General features: G+C 50.0%; 1 protein-coding gene across 1 annotated transcript; it reads left to right on the top strand.

Moving 5' to 3' along the window:
• Nucleotides 1–53: 53 nt before the first annotated feature.
• Nucleotides 54–17,079, top strand: CCT5 (chaperonin containing TCP1 subunit 5). Its single transcript, XM_059916098.1, has 11 exons — nucleotides 54–229; nucleotides 2,936–2,996; nucleotides 3,480–3,644; nucleotides 4,790–4,988; nucleotides 6,747–6,939; nucleotides 7,022–7,171; nucleotides 9,973–10,092; nucleotides 10,707–10,892; nucleotides 11,632–11,769; nucleotides 12,189–12,369; nucleotides 13,411–17,079. Exons 1-11 carry the CDS (start codon nucleotides 125–127, stop codon nucleotides 13,536–13,538), a joined length of 1,626 nt encoding a protein of 541 aa, XP_059772081.1. The 5' UTR covers nucleotides 54–124; the 3' UTR covers nucleotides 13,539–17,079.
• Nucleotides 17,080–21,604: the final 4,525 nt, after the last annotated feature.

Here is a 21,604-nt window from a genome sequence, read left to right on the forward strand (position 1 = left end):
TAAGTCTCAGGCGTCCTGTACTGCGCATGCGCGAGCTTTTGCGCCCGCCCGCGAGAGCAGAGTGTGTTCTTGCTTCCGCGGTAGCTTCCGCCGGTTGCGGGAGAGTAACTGCTGTGGCTGCATCATGGCGTCCGTGGGGACCCTCGCCTTCGATGAATATGGCCGCCCTTTCCTCATCATCAAGGATCAGGACCGCAAGTCTCGTCTTATGGGACTTGAGGCCCTCAAGGTAACGGGACGGGGACGCACTGGCGGTGGGATGAGGGGACGCGGCCGAAGCCAGTGGCTCTGCGCCTGCGCCACTTCACAGTGATTCTGCCACGTGCTCCCGGGGAAGGTTCGAGGGAGCCCCTCTGGTCTCCAGCCCTGCACCCCACGCCTCGGGCCCGGGAAAAGCCAGCGTATAAGCCCTTAGTCCCATTTGGGGGTTAAAGTGGCCCGCAGGCGCCCTTCAGAGTCGGGTGGGGCGGCCTGAAGTCACAGGCGTTGAAGGCGCGTCCCCGCTGGTTTCTCCAGCCTGCAGTCCTTCCGAACAGCGTTTTCAGCAGTAAGATGCAGCGGAGGTGTTCTCAGGTCACCTGGCCGGTTAGGACTCTGATTCTTAACCCTCAGGCGGTGTCCCTACAACAGCCCCAAAGGAAATGAGGTTCATTTTCTTTGTTGCTTCCTAAAGGCTTAGTCATTGACAGCGCATTTCATTTTTGAGTCCCTTTATGCATGGCGTATTCCTGGACGTGGGGTCGTAAAATTTTAAAAACGTACTCCTTTAAGGAAGAAAATACTACTGCAGGAGTGAAAAGTTGTCACCAGTAACCATAATACAAGATTGTGTGCGACCAGAATCACCAGTTATGGCAGGGGTGGCAGGTAAAAGTTGGAGGGTGTCCTTCAGGCGTTGGAGAGAGGATTGATTAGCTTTTGATCAGGGATGGAGTTATGTTTTGAACGGGAGAGAGCTAGCTTCTAGGAAGAGGAAACAGCGAACGCAAGGACCGGGGCAGGAGAACGCAGGGCATGTTGTAGAAGACAGCACTTTGGTTTTAACAGCACAGTCTACTTTAAGTTACAGTGGCTCCCAAAACGTGGAAGTTCTTGAATGCCCCGCAATCGAGATGTTATCCTGAGGGATGGGAGGGGAGCCATGGAAGGGGATTTGAACAGAATCACAATTTAAGTAGAAGTAAACTTGGGGAGGTAGCATCTGGGATGGAATCCATGATGTTGCTCTGTATGGACTGTTGTCACCAGGTCTGAGACGTCCCTGTTTGCTTCGTTTCTTGGGGTTTTACTTAAATTAAGAAGCAGTACAGTTCTACTCCGGGCTGTTTGTTTGACTTAGGACAAGTTACACAACCCAGTGGGGGCAATACACCCCCGTCGAGCTGAGGACCAGAGTTAAACGGGGTAACGTAAGGAGTGGCCACCCAGCCTTTGATCCGTGGTAGATGCTTGCACCACTTGTGTTACGTATTCAATTCCATTTTTCACTTCAGAGAAAGTAGTAGCCAGTACCTGCACCCAAAATACCAGTACAACAGAAGGTCCAGGTTATTTTGCACCTGCCACATCTGATGTAGTCCTCGCACTCTGAGACAGGTCCTATTTTATGGAATAGGGAACTTGACCCCAGAGCAGTGAAGGGATTGCTTGAGGTCCCAGAGCTAGTAAAGGACAGGACCACGGTTCAAGCCCACCTCTGTCTGACTCCGCAGCCAGCGGTCTAAAGCCCACTTCTCAGCCTCGGCGCTGCTGATGTTCGGGGCTGAATCCTTGTCCGTTGTGGGGTCTGTCCCGTCCAGGATGTTTAGCAGCATCCCTGGCTTCTTCCCACTGGGGTCCCCTCCCTGACTGTGGCAACCAGAGGTGTCTCCAGGCATTGCCAGATATCTCCTGGGGGGCAGTAGCACCCCTGGTTAAGAATATATCTACCACCTCCCTGTGGTTATTATTGTATAAAAATCCCATTGTGCAGACCTATCAGTCCAGGTGTATTTTGAGGATTACCGGTATTTTCACAAACCTGGTGGACTTTGTGTGTCTTCTTACCTGTTAGATGGGGTGACAAGGGTAGGCTTCACAGCACACGTGCGTTTGAACTGCTTGGAGACTTGGTCAGGATTTTGGTGGGCGGAGGGTCTTCAGGGATCAGAGGGCCTGCTGGGGCGCAGGCGCAGGTTGTCCTCGCTGGAAGGGCGCAGGTCTCAGACTGTGGAGGGCCTTGAAGAACAGCTGGAGCTTTCGGACGTGAGGGTGGAGGTACTGGGGGGTCATTGAAGGGCTGGGGACTGGAAAGTAACGTGTTTGAGAGAAGTGGATGGCTTAGCTGGATGGAGGATGAACGCGAAGCATCGGTGAGGTAAGAGACCAGGAAGTCTGTAAGGTGCGACGGGTCAGGGTTAGGTTGGTGACGGCAGGAATAGGAAGACGGAACCAGACGAATGAGTGTAGTCATGCGTGGAAGGAGGAGAGGATGCGTGCAGGCTTCTGTTGTTTTCAGCATTGGCCGCCTTGTGGGCTGTGTACGGGCTGGACCACCTGAGAGAGGAGCGTGCAACCACCATGGTGTGACAGTTCAGGGTGCCGTGTGTGGCCGGCCAGGCTCTTCACGTGACGTTAGCATTGCACAGTGGTCTTGCAAGGCCTGTCGGGCCAGACTGTCTATGCCCTGGGCTGTAAAATGGGCCCGTAGAACCTGCCTCATAGATGTGTTGAGGATTAAAGAGAGAGCACAGAGGACTTAGTTCTGTTCTTCTACATACGAATTGTCTTCTAACACTAGCAGTTGGGAAGTGGTCACAGTTAGATATGGACCTGTCTGCTGCTACTTCTAGAGAACGGAAAATATGTCATAAGTGATTTTTATAACCATCAGCTGTATGTTCTTAACTCTTAAAATTATATGTAACTTGAATATGGCTTTTTTTGTTTCATTTAGTCTCATATAATGGCAGCAAAGGCTGTAGCAAATACAATGAGAACATCACTTGGACCAAATGGTAAGAGACTAACATTCTCTGTTTTTTAACAAAAGTCATAAATCATAAATAGTCAATACGTTATCTTTGCCGAAAGTTAGGAAATGAAGGGAGGCATCCTCCCCCCTAATATGGCCAAACGTGTTTGGTGTATTCCAGACCTTAAACACAGTTACAGTCATAATGCACATACGATTTTAGATTAGATGTTTTATCCACTTAACATAATTACCATTAGCATTTTCTAAATCATAGCTGTTGTCTTTTGTGACATTATGTTTTGTGATGACTGTTACATTTGGTGATGCTCCCTAATTTTTTTTGCCATTTCTTTAGTTTTAGCCATTTTAAATTGCTTCCAATGTTTTGCTTTAGATTAGCCAATCTAAAAAGGTCTTCATGGAGATATTCCTTTATGTATGTTGAATTATTTATTTATAATAAATTCCTAGATAGGAACTGGGTCAAGAGGTCAAAGCCATTTTAAACATTGGTGTCTTTTAGGGCTCGATAAGATGATGGTGGATAAGGATGGCGACGTGACCGTAACTAATGACGGTGCCACCATCTTAAGCATGATGGATGTCGATCATCAGATCGCCAAGCTGATGGTCGAACTGTCCAAATCACAGGATGATGAAATTGGAGATGGAACCACAGGAGTGGTTGGTAAGAAAAGGCAAAATATCCTTTCTCACTTAAGAGGTGTTATTTAATATTACAGGCCTAACACGCCTGCTGAGAATGTTTATTCTGAATTAAATCATGAGGAGACAGTCGGACAAATCCAAATGGACACGATACAAGACAAGTGGCCCAGACTCTTCAAAACTGTCACTGTCATAAAAGAACAAGAAGGGGGTGGGGAGTAGAGTTAAGCAATTATTCTAGATTAAAGGAGCTAAAGAGAAATGACAACCAGCTGTAATGTGTAAAACTTGTTTGGATGCCTGATTTTTTTTTTTCCCTAGCTGTGAAGAATGTTTGGGACATACGGGGTCATTTGTGAGTCATGTATTAGAGTAGTATCTTATCGATATTAAGGTTCCTGAGTGTGACAGTAGTGTTACAGTGCTGCAGGAGAATGACCTTTTCCTTAGGAGCTGTGTTGAAGTATTTAGGGGTGACATGTCTGATTTCTGCAACTTTTTTTCACATAGTTGAAAAGAAAAGGCACACATCTGTAGAGAAAACAAATGCGACCGAATGTTATTAATGAGTAAACTAGTGTTCATTTAACTTTCTTGAAATTTTTTCTGAAGGTTTGAATTTTTTAAAAGTTTGGGAGGATTGATAAGATGAATATCTTTAATGTTACTTTTTCTGTATTTGAAATTTGAATTAATTTATTCTGCAAATATTTCAAATATTCATTGGGTACCGAGCACTGTTCTGGATGTGCTTGGAATGCAGCAGCATTAAAACAAACTCCTCATCTTTGTGATGCTGAAATGAGAGGGGAAGGGAAGGTTGGGGGAGGATAATAAACAAATTCTGTAATCCTTTTATCACCAACATAAATGTCCCTGAACAGAAATCCCTGGTCCAGGACACATAAGAAGTTTTTTCCCCTTTATAAAAATGTTTGCGATTTATGTTCTTTACATTCTGTATATCACCAAGAATTGAACATTCATCTGTAAGAGATACCTGTTAGGACTTTGTTAGAACCGAAGCAGAATTAGATTAGATGGCCTCAGCCTCTAAGACGCTTCCAGCTTAATTCTGGAACCTTCATATTTCCAGCAGCAGCATCTAATTTGTTTTGAGTTTTAGCGATTTCCTGAGCCAGGTGTGTGCTGTCTCATCCGCAGTCCTGGCTGGTGCCCTGTTGGAAGAGGCCGAGCAGCTGCTGGACCGCGGCATTCACCCCATCAGGATCGCCGATGGCTACGAGCAGGCCGCCCGCATCGCTATCGAGTACCTGGACAGGATCAGCGACAGTGTCCTCGTCGACATGAAGGACACCGAGCCCCTGATCCAGACCGCGAAGACCACGCTGGGCTCCAAAGTGTGCGTGTTCAGTACAGCGTTGCCGGGCGCGTTCACAGAGTGGGCGGAGTTTGTGTGCTTGTTCAGAAAGGCACCTGAGAATTATCCTTGCTGGTTTCCTGTTGATTTAATGAGCTGCTTTCGGTTTGTGTTGTTATTTTGGTTTACTCTGTCTTTACTGCAAATGTAGACGGGCATTTTGTGTTTTAGTTGGAAGCTGAATTTCCAGATTTGGTTATTAAGGCCTCTTGACAGTATTTGGAAACTATAGAGTTCTTTAATTTGGCAGGATAAGATGGGTTAGCAAAAGGTCCTGCTAGTGGGATGTATTAATTTTTCATAACACTTCTTTCTACCATTTCTTTGCTAGGAAGCCTTTTAGTGGGGAGGTTCTGCTTTTATTCATTCAACAAGCAAGTTAATGATCCAGAATTTTGATTTAGTATAAAGGGGCAGTCTTGAAGTTTGACTTAAGCTGAAAGTGACTTACGTTTGTAACATTTACATAGTACTGACTGTTTGCCAGGCCTGCTGCCAAGTCTTGGGGACTCAAGACACAGTCGTTGCCCCAGAGACTCAAAGCAGCGTCAGCCCCAGGACACATTTACTTTGAACAACGGTAGAGACTCGTGGGCTCTTGTAAAAATGTCGCATAAAAATCCAGTGTAAGGTGCCTTATTACGCTGTTTTTCTTATCCATATCAATTTGAGAAATTTTTTAATTTGTGCCAAGAAGGAAGACATGGTCTCAACTTAGAGGTCCGGGGAAGCACTACAGACGCGTCTGCTGCCTTCTGCCTTGGGGGAAAGGCGTCCACTGCAGCACTGTGTTAAAGCAGAGACGTCTTCGGTGATGCCAGCTGTCCCCTCGTTGCAGGTCTGAGCTGAGACAGCTCCGGGGCAAGGGTGACTACCCAGGGCGGCCTCTGTCACAAGTACAGCATTGTTTTTCTCCTGGAAAGGAGGCATTACCCTTTCTTGAAGTGCACAAATCGTGTGTTATTACTGCTTTCTAAGTTGACCCTGCTTTATTTGCAAGTCTTTATAAAACCCCAGTATGTGTAGGTCTATAGAAAATGTTCAAATGGATTAACGAGGGCCAGATATCCTCAACATAAAGCAAAACGTTGTATATCAGTTACTTAGGTTACACGGTATTTTTAGTTTCATGGTTATCTGTTCTAGGTGACCTAAGATTTCAGGCACTGTATTTCACGTACTAGAGTTCCCTTGTGGTTTCTCCAGAATCGAATTAAAATTACTGAGCAGTCTTTTCAGATGTTTCAAAACTCTCAGAAAAGATAACGTCCCCCCTCTGTAACTGTTATGGTCAGGCCTTTCTCATTAAGTGCTGCACCTCCTGTGGATGAGATTGGCTTCTCCTTGGTGGTTTCATAGCTTTCCCATTCTGTTTTGGACTTCAGAATGTTAATAGTATTAAAAAGTGGCAGTCTTGGTAAATTTTTGGTTCTTACCGTACTTCAGTGGTCTCTTATGTATATTCATAATGGAAGGAAATAGTAAATTTCAGTTATTGTTAGTGAAAATAAAGATGGAATTTTTTTCCCATCCCAGTTTATGATTCCCTTTGGGGTCCCTGCATCCCAGGTTAAGAATCCCTGCTCCAGACGGTTGAAAGTGAAGGTCGTGGCGGCATTCTTTTCGTACAGTATCTGTGGGTCGCAGTATGTTGTGTCATATGAGTTACCACATCACGTGTTGTGCTCTGGCTGCAGTCAGTGTTCAGTGAACGTGAAAGGTTTGTTCCACGTGTTTCAGGGTTAACAGCTGTCACCGACAAATGGCCGAGATTGCCGTGAACGCCGTCCTCACTGTGGCCGACATGCAGCGCAGAGACGTTGACTTCGAGCTCATCAAAGTAGAAGGCAAAGTGGGCGGGAGGCTGGAGGACACCAAGCTGATCAAGGGCGTGATCGTGGACAAGGATTTCAGTCACCCGCAGATGCCCAAAGTGAGTCAGCGCCTCCTGCAGCCTCAGCCTTTTCCCTCCTTAGCCCCCTGGGTGGTTCACACGTTTCTGTCTCTCACTGCAGCAAGTGGAAGATGCTAAGATTGCCATCCTCACGTGTCCATTTGAACCGCCGAAACCAAAGACGAAGCATAAGCTGGATGTGACGTCTGTAGACGATTTTAAAGCCCTTCAGAAATATGAAAAGGAGAAGTTTGAGGAGATGATTCGGCAGGTAAGTCTTACCATGGCTCTTGGTGAAATTTAAAACTTTGAAAGGATGCAGTTAGTTAGCTCCAGGTAGTAGTAAATACATGTGATGCTAATCTGTATTAATCTTGATACTTTATGTGGCTACAAATAAGGTATTAAAGTATAGGCTTCTTTCCTTTATTTTTTTTTTTAAATCTTATTTTTTGTATATATAAACTTATTTATCTTTGGCTGCGTTGGGTCTTCGTTGCTGTGCGTGTGGGCTTTCTCTAGTTGCGGCGAGCGGGGGCTACTCTTCGTCGCGGTGCGCAGGCTTCTCATTGCGGTGGCTTCTCTTGTTGCAGAGCATGGGCTCTAGGTGCATGGGCTTCAGTAGTTGTAGCACGCAGGCTGTAGAGTGCAGGCTCAGCAGTTGTGGCGCACGAGCTTAGTTGCTCCGCGACGTGTGGGATCTTCCCGGACTAGGGCTTGAACCCGTGTCCCATGCCTTGGCAGGCGGATTCTTAACCACTGCGCCACCAGGGAAGCCCCTCCTTTACTTTTAAATTATCAAATGGATAAACATTCACAGTGAGAAAAAAATCAAATGGCACAGAACGGCGTAAGGGGGCAAGTCTTAAAAGGGTAACATGTCTGGGGCGCATGAACGACTCGGCCTGGGTACGTGGAGCTGCCCTTGTGATTTTACGTGCTTGTTCTGGACACACCTGAGCTAGTGTGTGCCTGGTTTGAACAGTTGTAGTGTGGCTTACCACATGTTTGAGACTTCCAAGTATAACTGTTAGACAAGAGTTAGTGAGTAACCGAAATCAAACCAGAATGCAGTCATGGTCATCCCAGTTCATTGCTTAAACGAGTCAAGAGTATTATTTTATGAATACTTAACTTCCTCTCTGGCTGTTAACGTTTTACACGTGCCTGCTCTCCGACGGAACGGTTCCTCTCTTGGGGACTCTGTCCTTGGGAGTTTAAAACACCAGCACTCAGGGATGCATGAACATGGGCCTCTATCGAAACGTTATCATAGCAAACAAACTAGAAGCTGTTTCAGTGTTTTTGAGGGGAGGGGGGAATAGTTAAGTTCATTTACGCTTTCATGGTATATTTCTCTGCTTAGTATATGCCAGACACTGTTGTGGCACTGGATATACGGCAGTAAACAAAGCAGAGCGCTTGCTCTTGGGGTGCAGAATAAGGGGAAAGCGGGTCGGGGGACTGGTACAGACACTGGTCAGAGGGCCTCTAAGGGCGTGGCATGTGGGCAGAGACCTCAGAGAAGTGAGAGCAGCATGTCTGGGTGAGGAGCATTCCAGGCTGCGGCGAGGTGGGAGTGGGCAGCATGTACAAAGGCCCTGAGGCTGGGAACAGCAGGCTGAGGGGTTGGGTATGCTGGCAGGGGGTTGTAAATGAGAGCTTGTTATCTGGGCTCTACCTAGGGTAGCCATGGGAGTGCTGGCCGAGGTGCCCTGCAGGAGAAGAGGACAGGAACCGAGATGCCAAGGGGTTGATAGGTGTGCAGGTTGCCAGGAGTGATAACAGGAGTGGTGATGGGGCTGGGTGCCAGCGCTGTCGGGGGCGAGAGCGTGACCCGAAGACGGGCGCCGTGGGTGGCCAGGAGAGGCAAGGGCCCCTCCTGTTTGGAGCATGTGGGAGGGAAGATAGCCACTTGAGGAGGAGGCATGGGCACGTTGGTTTTTCAGGGGACAGCCAGCGTGCGTTCCAGCAAGAATGGAAAGGAAACATTGCCAAGAAGGAGTTTGGCGATGGGCTGAATTCCAGAGGGCCACTGGAAGGTTCCAGAGGGTCGGGGAAGGGGGGGAGGAGGTGGAGAGCCAGGTGGGTGGAGACAGGAGTGAAATGGCAGCTGTGGGACACGGTATAGTCCTCACTGCCCAGGGAGGGATTGACAGTACCGATCACTGCCGCCGTCCCGGGACGAGCCACTTAGCTGTTTGTGGGATTGGGGGCGGGGGAAGGTCTTACTAGAATCAGGGTCACTTCTGTCGGCCTGTAAATTAGCCTGTATCTTGTTCCACGGAGGATAGCCCACTCAAGTGCGAAAAGCAAGCTACAGAAAATTATATTGCAAGATTCAATTTTTGTTAAACATACACACGAATAAACTGCTTCATAGGTGTTTGTGGCAACACAGAGCTGTGGACCTTGGTTTCCCGGGGGCGGGGTTTTGGCCTTGTTGACGTGCCTCATGTTGCTTCCCTGGTAACAGTGTTGTTCACGTGAATTGCTAACGTTTAAGGCTTTGTTTAAAAATGAGGTGATTCCCGTTGATACGTGTTCAGTATTTAGAGATTAGAGCTGACAGAAGGTAGACATTTGGATATTTCTTTTCTTCTCTTTTCTGTGCATTATTTTAATGCACACACCTACACACCTAGCGATGTTTCTCACCTTCTTTCAAACAGAAGAGCTCAAGGAGTACTTACTTTTTATTTTTATTTTTTTAAATTGAAGTTATATATGTACTTTTTTTTTTTTTTTAATTTTATTTATTTATTTATTTTTGGCTGTGTTGGGTCGTTTCTGTGCGAGGGCTTTCTCTAGCTGCGGCGAGCGGGGACCACTCTTCATCGCGGTGCGCGGGCCTCTCACTATCGCGGCCTCTCTTGTTGCGGAGCACAGGCTCCAGACACGCAGGCTCAGTAGTTGTGGCTCACGGGCCCAGTTGCTCCGCGGCATGTGGGATCTTCCTAGACCAGGGCTCGAACCCGTGTCCCCTGCATTGGCAGGCGGACTCTCAACCACTGCACCACCAGGGAAGCCCCTTACTTTTTATTCACATGATTGCGGCATTTCTTTCCCCAGATTAAAGAAACTGGCGCTAACCTAGCCATTTGCCAGTGGGGCTTTGACGACGAAGCAAATCATTTACTCCTTCAGAATAACCTGCCTGCGGTTCGTTGGGTCGGAGGCCCTGAAATCGAGGTAGGAGGCTCGCTGTGAAGAGATTGTGAACACGGGTTGAGCTTACGGTGCGTTTCTGTACGTGCGGCTGCAGTGACATCGCTCGCCTGCGGTCAGCACACCGTGCCGGGGCTCCACAGATAAGAGGAGGCTGAGCTGGGAGAGAGGAGACCGCTAGAGTCTTTGTCATCATTTTTATACGTGTTTCTGATGTTTCACGGCATTTGGAAACGCTTTCCCCTCTCTCCCTGGCTGTCTCGTAGGCGCTCTGAGGCAGGAGGACGGGCTGCCCACTTCGGTGTCAGCCACATCGGTAGTGAGAGCCATTGCAGGCGTGGTCCGTAGCCCGGCACACGTGGCCTCGTGGCTGCTCGTGGCAGGGACGGGTGGAGAGCTGAGGGCTGTGCACGGGGTCATGGCGCCGGGCCGCCCTGCAGCCTGACCAGGTCGCCCAGCTCTTCGGAAGCTTGTTCAGTGAGCCAGGCTTTCGGGGCGGACTTAGAAACCTGGGCCAGGCTGGGGCAGAGGTTCTACTGAACACGGTGCTCATGGGTCAAGCCTGGCTCCTCCGTGGTCCGATTTTGAGAGTCCCCGCTCACCAACCTGGTCTTCCTTCCTCCCGGCCCGCCGGTCAGCTGATCGCCATCGCCACGGGCGGCCGCATCGTCCCGAGGTTCTCAGAGCTCACGGCCGAGAAGCTGGGCTTTGCGGGTCTTGTGAAGGAGATTTCATTCGGGACCACCAAAGACAAGATGCTGGTCATCGAGCAGTGCAAGAACTCCAGAGCCGTCACCATTTTCATCAGAGGAGGAAATAAGATGGTGAGAACGCAGTTGTTGGTCCTCCGTTTTTTCAGAATTTGGAACGTGATTTGGCTTTTCCCATAATGTATTTAACTGAGACACGGTTACCTTAAGAAAGATGACAGCATCTTTCTTAGAGAAGCAAGGACACGTCAGGCATTCCCTGGCGGTCCAGTGGTTAGGACTCAGCGCGTTCACTGCCAGGGCCTGGCTTCAGTCCCTGGTCAGGGAACTAAGATCCTGCAAGCCATGCGGTGCGGCCGGGGAAAAAAAGGACATGTCACAACGTAAGATACTGAAGACCGTGTTCCACCGTTGGGTCTACGAGGCACACTTGCCTTTCCTCCGTCTCATAGGTACAAATGGGGAACCTGAGCAGTAACCATTGGCATGCTCTCCGTTCACCAGGAATGGGTTTTTAGTGCATCGAGATGAGTAAGACTCATCGTAAGGGTATTTCTTTGTCGTTTTTGTCTGACCCCCTTCACTTGGGCATAGGTCCTGGAACGAGTCCCTGGCTGCCGTGTATTTTGGTTTTTTTAAACTACATTATAGGGAAGGAAAGTAGAATAGATACAAACCATCTGGCAAAGAACCTTCTGGCACCAGTCTTTTTAACCAAGGATTTTACTGGGGACGAGGTAGGAATATTTCCAGTACCCGGCAAGCACTTAGATTAAACCCCAGGTGCACGGTATTCGGCTCTAAAGTGATTAGATTGTGATCACATTAACTTAGGCAAAATTGTTTTCCCCAGATCATCGAGGAAGCCAAACGATCCCTTCACGATGCTCTGTGTGTCATCCGGAACCTCATCCGTGACAACCGCGTGGTGTACGGCGGAGGCGCTGCCGAAGTAGCCTGTGCTCTGGCCGTCAGCCAGGAGGCCGACAAGGTGAGTGAGACCCGTCACAGACTGTGCAGCGTGGGCGGCGGGGGCGCTAGACCCCAGGCGTCCGATCTGCGTCGACTCTCGTGCCCGTGTACTCGAGTGCGGGTTACCACGAACAGCGTGTCTCAGCCTTTTTCAGACCTTGCAGCCTCAACAGCAAAACTTTGCACTCTTAATGTTACTTGAAATTCAGAATTAATTAGACGTCGTACCTGCAGGCACAGCAGGAAGGGCTGACTTGTTCCGACTTCTCACACATGGAGCTTCTCCATCCTTATCATGTAGTGACGTTTTCTAGGACGACCTGTCCTTAGAATTCTTTATGAGTTAGCTTTTCAAAGTACGCGATTTAATTATGTTTCCAAATAGCTGTTGGGGGGGCATTGGCCAAGTACGCTGACCGTAACCCTGTGCCTTTCCAGTGCCCGACCTTGGAGCAGTACGCCATGCGAGCCTTCGCCGACGCCCTGGAGGTCATCCCCATGGCCCTCGCCGAAAACAGCGGCATGAATCCCATCCAGACTATGACCGAAGTCCGAGCCAAACAAGTGAAGGAGATGAACCCTGCCCTCGGGATTGACTGCATGCACAGGGGGACAAACGGTGAGGCGCTATCACCGCTCCGGGGCTGCGGTGCCACTTGACTTGAAGCATCGCGTGCTGCGTGTTGTCCTGTCTTTTTAAATACTTGAACACACTTCAGGTATCACGTCCTGAATTTTAGAATATTTGACTTAATTACCTTGGGAATTGTTGGACTGCTGGTCTTGGCAACCTACAGCTAATTTTAATAACAAAAAGCTGCAGTGCGGTGTTTATTCCAAAGGTGACTTCCGTTTTAGAAAATAATTTCCATCTTACCTTTTTTACACAAATGTCTGTCGGCGTGGGTTCTGTATGACCTATAGGACAGCTCTGAAATTGACTTTCGGTTTACAGCTGATTCTGTGGTCGTGTCCCATCAATTCCCCGGTGTTTTGTAAATGGGATGTACTGTAACTTCTGTAGCACTCGCGTAGTTGATCTGCTGAGAAGGTAGCGCGGCTTTAGCGTGCTGGGACGGTGGCCCTGGCGGTTCCCAGTGACTGCTGTGCTGATGGGGCCGTCTCGGGGGTGCTGCGTCAGTGCCGACCACAGAGTCTCCAGCAGTTGGCGTTGTGTTCTGTGCTGTTTTTACTTAGCACTGGAGGTGTCTTCCGGGGTTTAGGTCAACAGCCCAGGGACTTGAGTAACAGCCGCAGCCCCTTGTCAGACACACGTTTCAGTTCCTTTCACTTGAACGCCCAGGTCTTCACTGGAGTCACTTTACGTTTCAGGCACGGTCGCGTCGGGCTTACTATCAGTAAGTGGCGGCACTGGGTGCGTAGTGGGCTGAGGTGTCGCTGAGCGATCCCCCCTTCGGCAGGTCACTGAGAAACTCAGCCTGCGGTTGAGGCGGCTCTGTCCCCACGGCTCTCCGGTAACCAGGCTCGCATTCCAGAATGTCCTGGCAAGCAGTGGAATTACGTTCTTCTGAAAGTATAACCGGGACTAGTGGCTTCCAAATTTGTGTTTCTTAAGTTTTACTCTGATTCCATAAATCGGAGCAAAGTATTAGTAATAAATATGTATGCTCTTTTATAGTAATTTATCTGTGTTTTTCAGATATGAAGCAACAACACGTCATAGAAACCTTGATTGGCAAAAAGCAACAGATCTCTCTTGCAACACAGATGGTTAGAATGATTTTGAAGATTGATGACATCCGTAAGCCTGGAGAATCTGAAGAATAAAAAAAGAATTTAGAATAAAATGTAGAAGTAAGATCCACTACCATGATTAAATAAATGTGTGTCTTGTGATGCATCTACAGTTATTTATTACTATGTCCTTTATTAGACACTGTAGGTGCTATAACAACAGTAGCTGTTTGGTAGCAATAGTTTCACTTGTTCAGAGACATGAAACTGTAGAGATGTGATCTCACAGGGTTTTGTATTTGTTATTAAAGGGAACTCTTTAAACAGCCTTTATGTTCTGCTCTTCACATTAAGAAACGTTCACTGTAACATCCATCAAATGCCTTAATTGAAGGGGTTTGAGTTGATTTTTTTTTCTTTTTTTTTCTTTTTTTTGTAATAAGCTGTAGGACCTGTATTTAACAGCTTTAGATGTTCAGTTTGTTCTCAAGGTTTATTTTAACATTGCGGAATTATGGGCTTGGTCCTATTATTTAAATGCTGCATCTGTGTAAATGGGTGGATCTTTGACTGTAGAGACCCATCAGAGGAGAGTATCCACCAAACGATTGTGGGATGTCTTAACGTGCTTTTAGGTTACACCGACGTGTGCTAGGGCGTTATTATCGTGCTACTGAGACCGCGTCAACAGCATAACCTTCACGTAGTCCCCTTGGCGTTATCCTGCCCTGGCTCCACCCTAAGCACAGGCCAGCATGTGTACAGAGAAGGCCAGAGTGCGCACAGTCTCCTGTACCGCCTGCAGGTGCTTAGACGGGCGATTCAGAACCCTGTTGGGGTTTTCTTATCAGAGGAACAGAACGAGTGGAGGTTAGAGTGAAATGTGGAAAAATGGGTTAAGTGGGAGGGAATACCTTGCAATGACCATGTATGAGTAGATTGGTATTGAATTAATTCTGCTTACTGAAATAATACTGGCTAACAGTGACATAGCCCTTACCATAGGCCAAGCTGTGTTCTGAGAACTTTATCTGTTCTCACCGCCTTGGAAAGGAGACAGGTTTCTTGTTGTTCACATCTTACAGGTGAGTTTTGATCATCTGCCAGCCTCTTCTGGCCAGTACGTGGTAGAGCCTAGTCAAACCCTGGCAATCTAACTCAAGAGTTCCCCTCTCCCCTGTGCTGTTTTGCCCCCATTGGCTTGTGTTTGGTTCTCTAAAAGGATGTTTCTTAGAGAATCATGATAATAAAGTTCACTCTTGTGCCACCAGGGGGAGAGGATTTGGACCAGTCAGGTTCCATAGGATCAGGAAACGATTCAGGGTTCCTTCTCATGGGGACCTGGGTGCTGACCAGTCCTAACTATTGGGTTGTTGTGTTTTCTCTACGTTAATGCATTGGTGGTTTCGCTAGGAAACGTAGTAGTAAGAGCCAATATCATTCATCCTAACGAACATACAACCTGGTACATATTTCATCATGAAATGGATTGTGAAGTGGCACTATTATCACTTACACTACTACTTTCTGGGTGCAGCGTCAGAATGCGTCAAGTTTGGGATCAAGTCAGACTTAGACCCACTTAGATAAATATCTTGACCTAGTAGTTCAGATGAGTTGATTTACAAGGGTGGATTCTAGCCTATAAAGAACATACAGCAACTTACTTTGGACCAGTCTTACATGAAGGGGTTTGTGGTTGAATGAAAAGAGCTACTAAACCACTCCTCCGAAAAGTGGACCTCACAGATGTTTCTGCTGGTTTCGGTCGAGAGAAACTATGTGGCTTATGAACAAACTCGTAGACATGTTGTTTCACAAGCTTTTGATGTTTTCCGGTAAAAGCGCCTCTTCGGGGTACCATGTTACCTTTTATCTTCCAGTTCCAAATGGCTTGTCGAGTTTATATCCCTTGTATTGTAGCCGACCCCGTGTGTATCAGGAGCAGTGAAGGCACTTGACCCTGAAGCCGGATTCCCACGCAGGGCCCAACATTGTCCTGTTGGTTCCCAATTGCTGCACTTGCGGCTTTATTCAGTGTTTTTGTTTGTTTGTTTTTTCGTTTGCTTTTTTTTTTTTTTTGGCTGCACCGCTATCTTAGTTCCCGGCCAGGGATCGAGCCCAGGCGCCAGCAGTGAAGGCACCAAGTCCTAGCACTGGGCCACCAGGGAGTTCCCTATTCCATGTTTGTTAGGTGGCCTGGTCTTTAATTATCAACAACCACTCAAAAATACAAATGCTTCTGCAGGGGCTGAGAGGCTAGTGGGTTGTATGTGACCAAATGTCTTCAATCCTTTCTTTCTCTGTTCCTGGTGAAACAGCCCCACTGAAGGGGGGGGAATGGGAGTAACGAAGTAACAAATAATTGAACTACTACTAGGCGTGGAGAAGTGTTTCTGCATTTCAGGTGCTTCTTGGGGGTAGCTGGGCAGACGGGGGTCATCTGAAGCGCCAGGAAAGAGGGCACCAAAGACAGGTGGCTCCTTGGGGAGCGTTGAAGGCCAGGGAGGGGGGAACGCAGTGGCAGCAGCGAGGGCACCTTCAACGTGCTGGGTCGAGTGCTGCTGTAACATCTTACGTAGGTGATAACAGCGGTTTTCAAGGGGCCGTGAGGTCAACAGTAGTTTCTCACTAAGAGCTGATTTGCCTTTTTCACCGTGTTGACAGTTGCACTGATGGTGCAAAAGCAGTGACGGGTAAAACTCATGTGAGCAGGGATCAGGTGGTGGTGCTGGAAGCTGTATCCCTCACCACCACCCGCCTAGGAAGCCGCTCGCACTGACGGGTGACCTCGAAGCAGTGCCGGCCACGGAGTCATTAGACTTCGGCCCCTGAGTACACGGCGTCTCGGTGTTCTCGACACAGCAAGTGTGTGAAGCACCTCACGTACCAGGCATGGCGGCCGCCTCAGCTGGACTGGCCCCTCCCCGTGGGCACCGTCTTTACTTAAACGTGACTGACAGTCGGTTACTCACACGTGTGCGTGACGGATGGCTGCTCAGAAATGAACTGTGGCCCTGTCGCTTCAGTGGAACTCCTACAACAAAAGTACCATAGTCTGGGTGCCTTAGACAACACAGCTCTGGAGGCTGGCAGTCCAAGATCAAGGTGCCGACGGGGCAGTGTCTGGTGAGAGCGCGTGTAGGCGGCAGCCCCCTGCTCTCTGTGTCCTCAGCGGCTCCGGGAGGGTCTCTGGGGTCTCCCTCTTTCTCTCCCTCCCCCCCCCCCACCCCCCACCAGCAACGACTGGTGGTATTTGTGTGTGGCTCAGTAAGCTAGTATTTTCCAACCTTCAGTATATTATGGTCTCGTTCTTGGGTAGGTGGACCAACGTTAACAGAATGAAAAGTTGATTGAAACTACCACTTGTTCTGTTTCGGAAGAGACTAAAACAGAATATGCACTGTTTTCCAACTACTGAACATATTGATGTGCCCAGACTCTACATTGCACTGAATTGAATGTGCTGTTAGAAGCAGATGTGAGAACCCACTGTCCTCTGTTAAGAGAGACATTGAGGAGATTTGCAGTAGTGGAAAACAATGCCACTCTTCTTTTTTTGTTTTGGAAAATACAAAAAGTGTACATTAACGTTGTGTGTTCATTATTATTTTAAAATAAATATTTGCCTTAATTTTTTAGTTTTATTTTCTAACACACTAAATGCCAACAGGTGTAACTGACAAAAACAAGCTCTTGGGAGGAGGGGGAGGGTCCTCAGTAAGTTTTTTTTAATTATTAGTACCTTTAATTATTATTTATTTATTTATTTATTTTTATTTATGGCTGTGTTGGGTCTTTGTTTCTGTGCGAGGGCTTTCTCTAGTTGCGGCACGCGGGGGCCACTCTTCATTGTGGTGCGCGGGCCTCTCACTATCACAGCCTCTCTTGTTGCAGAGCACAGGCTCCAGACGCGCAGGCTCAGTAGTTGTGGCTCACGGGCCCAGCTGCTCCGCGGCATGTGGGATCTTCCCAGACCAGGGCTCGAACCCGTGTCCCCTGCATTGGCAGGCAGATTCTCAACCACTGTGCCACCAGGGAAGCCCTCAGTAAGTTTTTCAGCGCATACAGGGATCTTGAGATGAAAACGTTTGAGAATTACTACATTAGCACCTTAAATCCTCATGATAATGCCGGTCATTGCCAAGAGACGCTGCATAGTTTGCACCATTCACTCATTGAAATAAACTCAAGTTTATACAGTGCTGAAAATCTGCACTTACCAAGACCTATCGTATGATCTTGACCCGTTTCAAGGATGGTTGAAGCTGATAGTGTGGACTTCCAGCTTCTGTGCTCCCACCTGTGGCCACCTTGGCAGCCCATCCATCCCCCTCCCTGTGGCAGGCAGGATTCCAAACCAGGGTTCAGTCTGGTTATGCACTCATCCAATCAGATGCTGATCTAGGTGCTGCTGTGAAGGGACTTTGCAGACGGCATGAAGTACTAGTCAGCTGACCTTAAGAGAGGGAGGTGATGCAGGTGAGCCCCATGTCATCACAGGAGCCCTTCATGGTCACAGAAGGGAGGTGCAGGTGAGAAGGACTGGACACCCCCCTGCTGGCCCTGAGATGCAGGGACCGTGTGCAGTCCCTGAAGACAGGCCTGAAGGGGCCGAGGAAGGAAACGGGGCCTCGGTCCCGAACTGCAAGGGACAGCTGTGGCAAAAACTGGGGTGCACACTTGGTCCTTGAACAATACGGGTTAGGGGCGCCGCCCACCTGCGCAGGTGAAGACCCTGAGTGACTTACAGCCGGCCCTTTGGCCCTCCACACACTCGGTTCCACATCCGAGGATTCAACCAGCCGTGAATCGTGTAGCGCTGCAGTGTTTACTGTTGGAAGATATCCACCTGCAAGTGGACGCACGCAGTCCAGGCCTGTTGTTCAAGGGTCAGCTGTATCTGGAAGTGGATCCTTCCCAGACCTCCTGAAGGGAGACTAACGAGCCAGCAGCTGGACTTTGGCCTTGTGAGACCCAGAGCAGAAAAAACAGCTGAGCCGACCTGGCTTCCCATCTACAGAACTGTGGAATAATACGTTTGTCTTTAAGCCACAAAGTTTGTGATCATCTGTCACAGCAGCAGTAGGAAACTCATACACTCCTGTCGTGTGTGTGTGTGGCGTTACCCTAGATTCCATCTCCTCTCAAGCTTGCTTCCTCAGTTCCCCATCTCGGGTAGCCATGAGTGAGCCTCGCCAACACGTGGCCCTTTCTGGGCACCCGACAGGATCGCGCTTCCAGGTTCTGTGACCAGCAGGGCCGTGTGAGCAGCTCAGGCCCGTGAGGGGAGAGAAGCATCGTTTCCAGGCCAGAGCGTTGACTAGCCGTGCAGGGCCCTCCAGGGTGCTCTCCTCTCAGCACAGCCAGGTGCATTATTCCAGGGCGGCCGCTCCAGCCTGGCCGCCTGCAGTGACAGTGATGGGAGCCCCCTCCAGCAGCCGTGGGCTTGGAGCAGGAGTGAGTCAGGGCCCTGGGACAGGTTCACCGTGAGAGCTGAGGTCCCCCTGCCTGACAGAACCTCTCCACTGCACCTTCAACCCCCTCGCACCTGCCACCAAGTAGCTCCCCTTAAAACGCAGAACAAGCCAAGCCCCTCTGGGCCCTGAGGCCTGGGCTCCTCCCTCGTGCCTCTCATTCTCTCCGCAGCCAGCCTGGTTCCCTGCGCCCTCTCACCTCCTCTCCTCTCCTCGCCCACCGCTGCCCGGCCTCTGGCCCGGCCCTTCCTTCACAGGGAGCTCTGGCCCCTGCTGACTCCCAGGGATGACTTCTCTTGTTCCACACACACCGTGGACTTCTCCCTTCTTTTATTTTTAATTTTTTTAAATTTTTCCCTCCTTTTTGGAACTCTTCCCGACTTTCCTGAACATTCTTTTTTCTCGTTGTCCTCTCGCCCCCCCAGCTCCTCACCCCTGCCCTCCCTAGCTCCCTGCTAAAGTTGAGACGGACATTCAGAAACGACTGCAGTTCGCTCCCCACCCTTACCTGATGACACGACCGCATGAGACCGGGCTGCTTTCGCCCAACTGCAAACTGATGTCATTTCTCCATCTGGTAGACTTCACACTGAGGAAGACCGAGGGTCAGAGCACTGGGGTGAGCTGCCCAAAGCCGCACGGCTGGCTCGACTTGCTGGGGCCTGGGCGCTGGGCCCCTTCCCCGCTTCCCGCCTCCCAGGCTCTCTCCTTGTCCCGCTCTTGCTCCACAGCCCCTCCGCCCACGCCGGCAAGGCCACCTGGCAGTGGGCTCCCGAATCTCTAGGTCCACGTGGGGCTCCTCTAGTGCCCACCCGCCAGGCCTGCACGCCCCTCCTTCACTGGGCCGGCACCGGGCTGAGTCGGGGGCCGATGAGTCCCGGCCACGGAGCCCCTCGGCTGAGGCTCACTCGGCCTCCTTCGCGGCACGCGCAGGGAAGCCGGTTGGGGGGTTCTGGGAGAGGTCCCTCCCCAACAGAGATCGAGAGGAACGGGAAGAGCGCCCTTCCCTCCCTTCCTGCGTGGCTGGTGCGTTGTGAGGCCAAGACCCAGAGGAGAGGGCCCGGGATGGCGGGCACCTACCACGTCCTCACACAGTGAGGCCCTGAGCCGCTCCTGATCCACTGAAGGGTGTTCGGGAGAGACTTCGACCTTATTCCCTTAGCTCCTGTTCGTCGGGGTTTCAGTTACTTGCGGCCCAAGAAAACCTAACTAACTGATCTTCCAGGCTGGGCCCAAACCAAACTCTGTTCCCCACAGCCGCACTTGTCTTGCAGTATTTCCGCTCTGGACCATTCACCGTGTCCTCCCAGCTCGCCTCCAGGTGCTCTGGGGCCCTCCTCTCCCCACTGTCAGGCCCGCATCCCTGCGCCCTGGCCCCCTGCGCCCTCCCTCTCCAGGGCGGCATCTTGTCCCTCGTGGGCTCTCACAGGAAAAACGACCATCAGCCCGCACCCCTTCCCGGGGCCTCTGCAGGCCCAGCGACCACGGAAGATGAGGGGCGGCTCCCTGAGGCTGCCGGGATCTCCTTGCTCCCCGGCTTCCAGACGAGAAATGTCCCCGATGTCCCTCCCGGAGCCCCAGCCCTGACAAGAAACGGCCCCCAGTCAGCCATGCACGTTGGGCTGAAAGCCCACCCTCCAGCCAGGACCCAAGCCGGCCCCCTCCCCGCAGCCCCACCGGGTGAGGAGCCTCCTGCAGGGCCGGCCCGGTGGGGAGAAAGGCAGCCCTTCAGCGTCTGCAGGGCCTGGGGGCCAGCGGGAGGGACGGCTACCCGCTCTAGTCGTGAGCACTTGGCCAGGTAGAGAGATCCTCTGGGCCGGGACTGAGAAGGACGACCGCTGGGCTGTCACGTGGGGGATGACGGGGTTAGCTGAGCATCAGCAGGATGCAGCTACAGCAGGTGAAGTGGCTTGACCAGTGCAGACAAGCACGCCCCATGCGGTTCCCACCCGCCACCCTTGGTTACTGAGGGCTTGACTTGTGAGGGCTGCCGAGGAGCTGGGGCTTTGATTTGATTTGATTTTAATTAATTTAAATGTAAAAACTGAAACTTTACCCTTGACACCACCCTTCTGGTTGAACACAGGAGAGATTTGTGATGCCACCCCAGCCCCAGGGAGCGGAAAATGTGTCTGAAACACCACTGCCTAGGAGACAGCTGGATGGCAACTCTCAGCCATCGTTTTTTATTAGCTTTTAGAAAAAGCCACAAATTCAAAAACTCAAAAATTAAGTCTTTAGCTTGATATGATTAGGTCAGTCATTAAAACCCTATTTTAATCTCAAAATTTCTCATAGTGCAATATGTGAACATGACAAATTCATCTGTATTAAGACAGAGATAAAAGTCCAATTGGGCTTCCCTGGTGGAGCAGTGGTTAAGAATCCGCCTGCCAATGCAGGGGACACAGGTTCAAGCCCTGGTCCGGGAAGATCCCACATGCTGCAGAGCAACTAAGCCCGTGCGCCACAACTACTGAGCCTGCACTCTAGAGCCCGCGAGCCACAACTGCTAAGCCCGCGTGCTACAACTACTGAAGCCCGTGCGCCTAGAGCCCGTGCTCCACAACAAGAGAAGCCACCGCAACGAGAAGCCTGCGCACCGCAACAAAGAGTAGCTCCCGCTCGCCGCAACTAGAGAAAGCCCACGCGCAGCAACAAAGACCCAATGCAGCCAATAAA

Source organism: Balaenoptera ricei, chromosome 3, assembly GCF_028023285.1.
Source record: "Balaenoptera ricei isolate mBalRic1 chromosome 3, mBalRic1.hap2, whole genome shotgun sequence".
Lineage (NCBI taxonomy): Eukaryota > Metazoa > Chordata > Mammalia > Artiodactyla > Balaenopteridae > Balaenoptera > Balaenoptera ricei.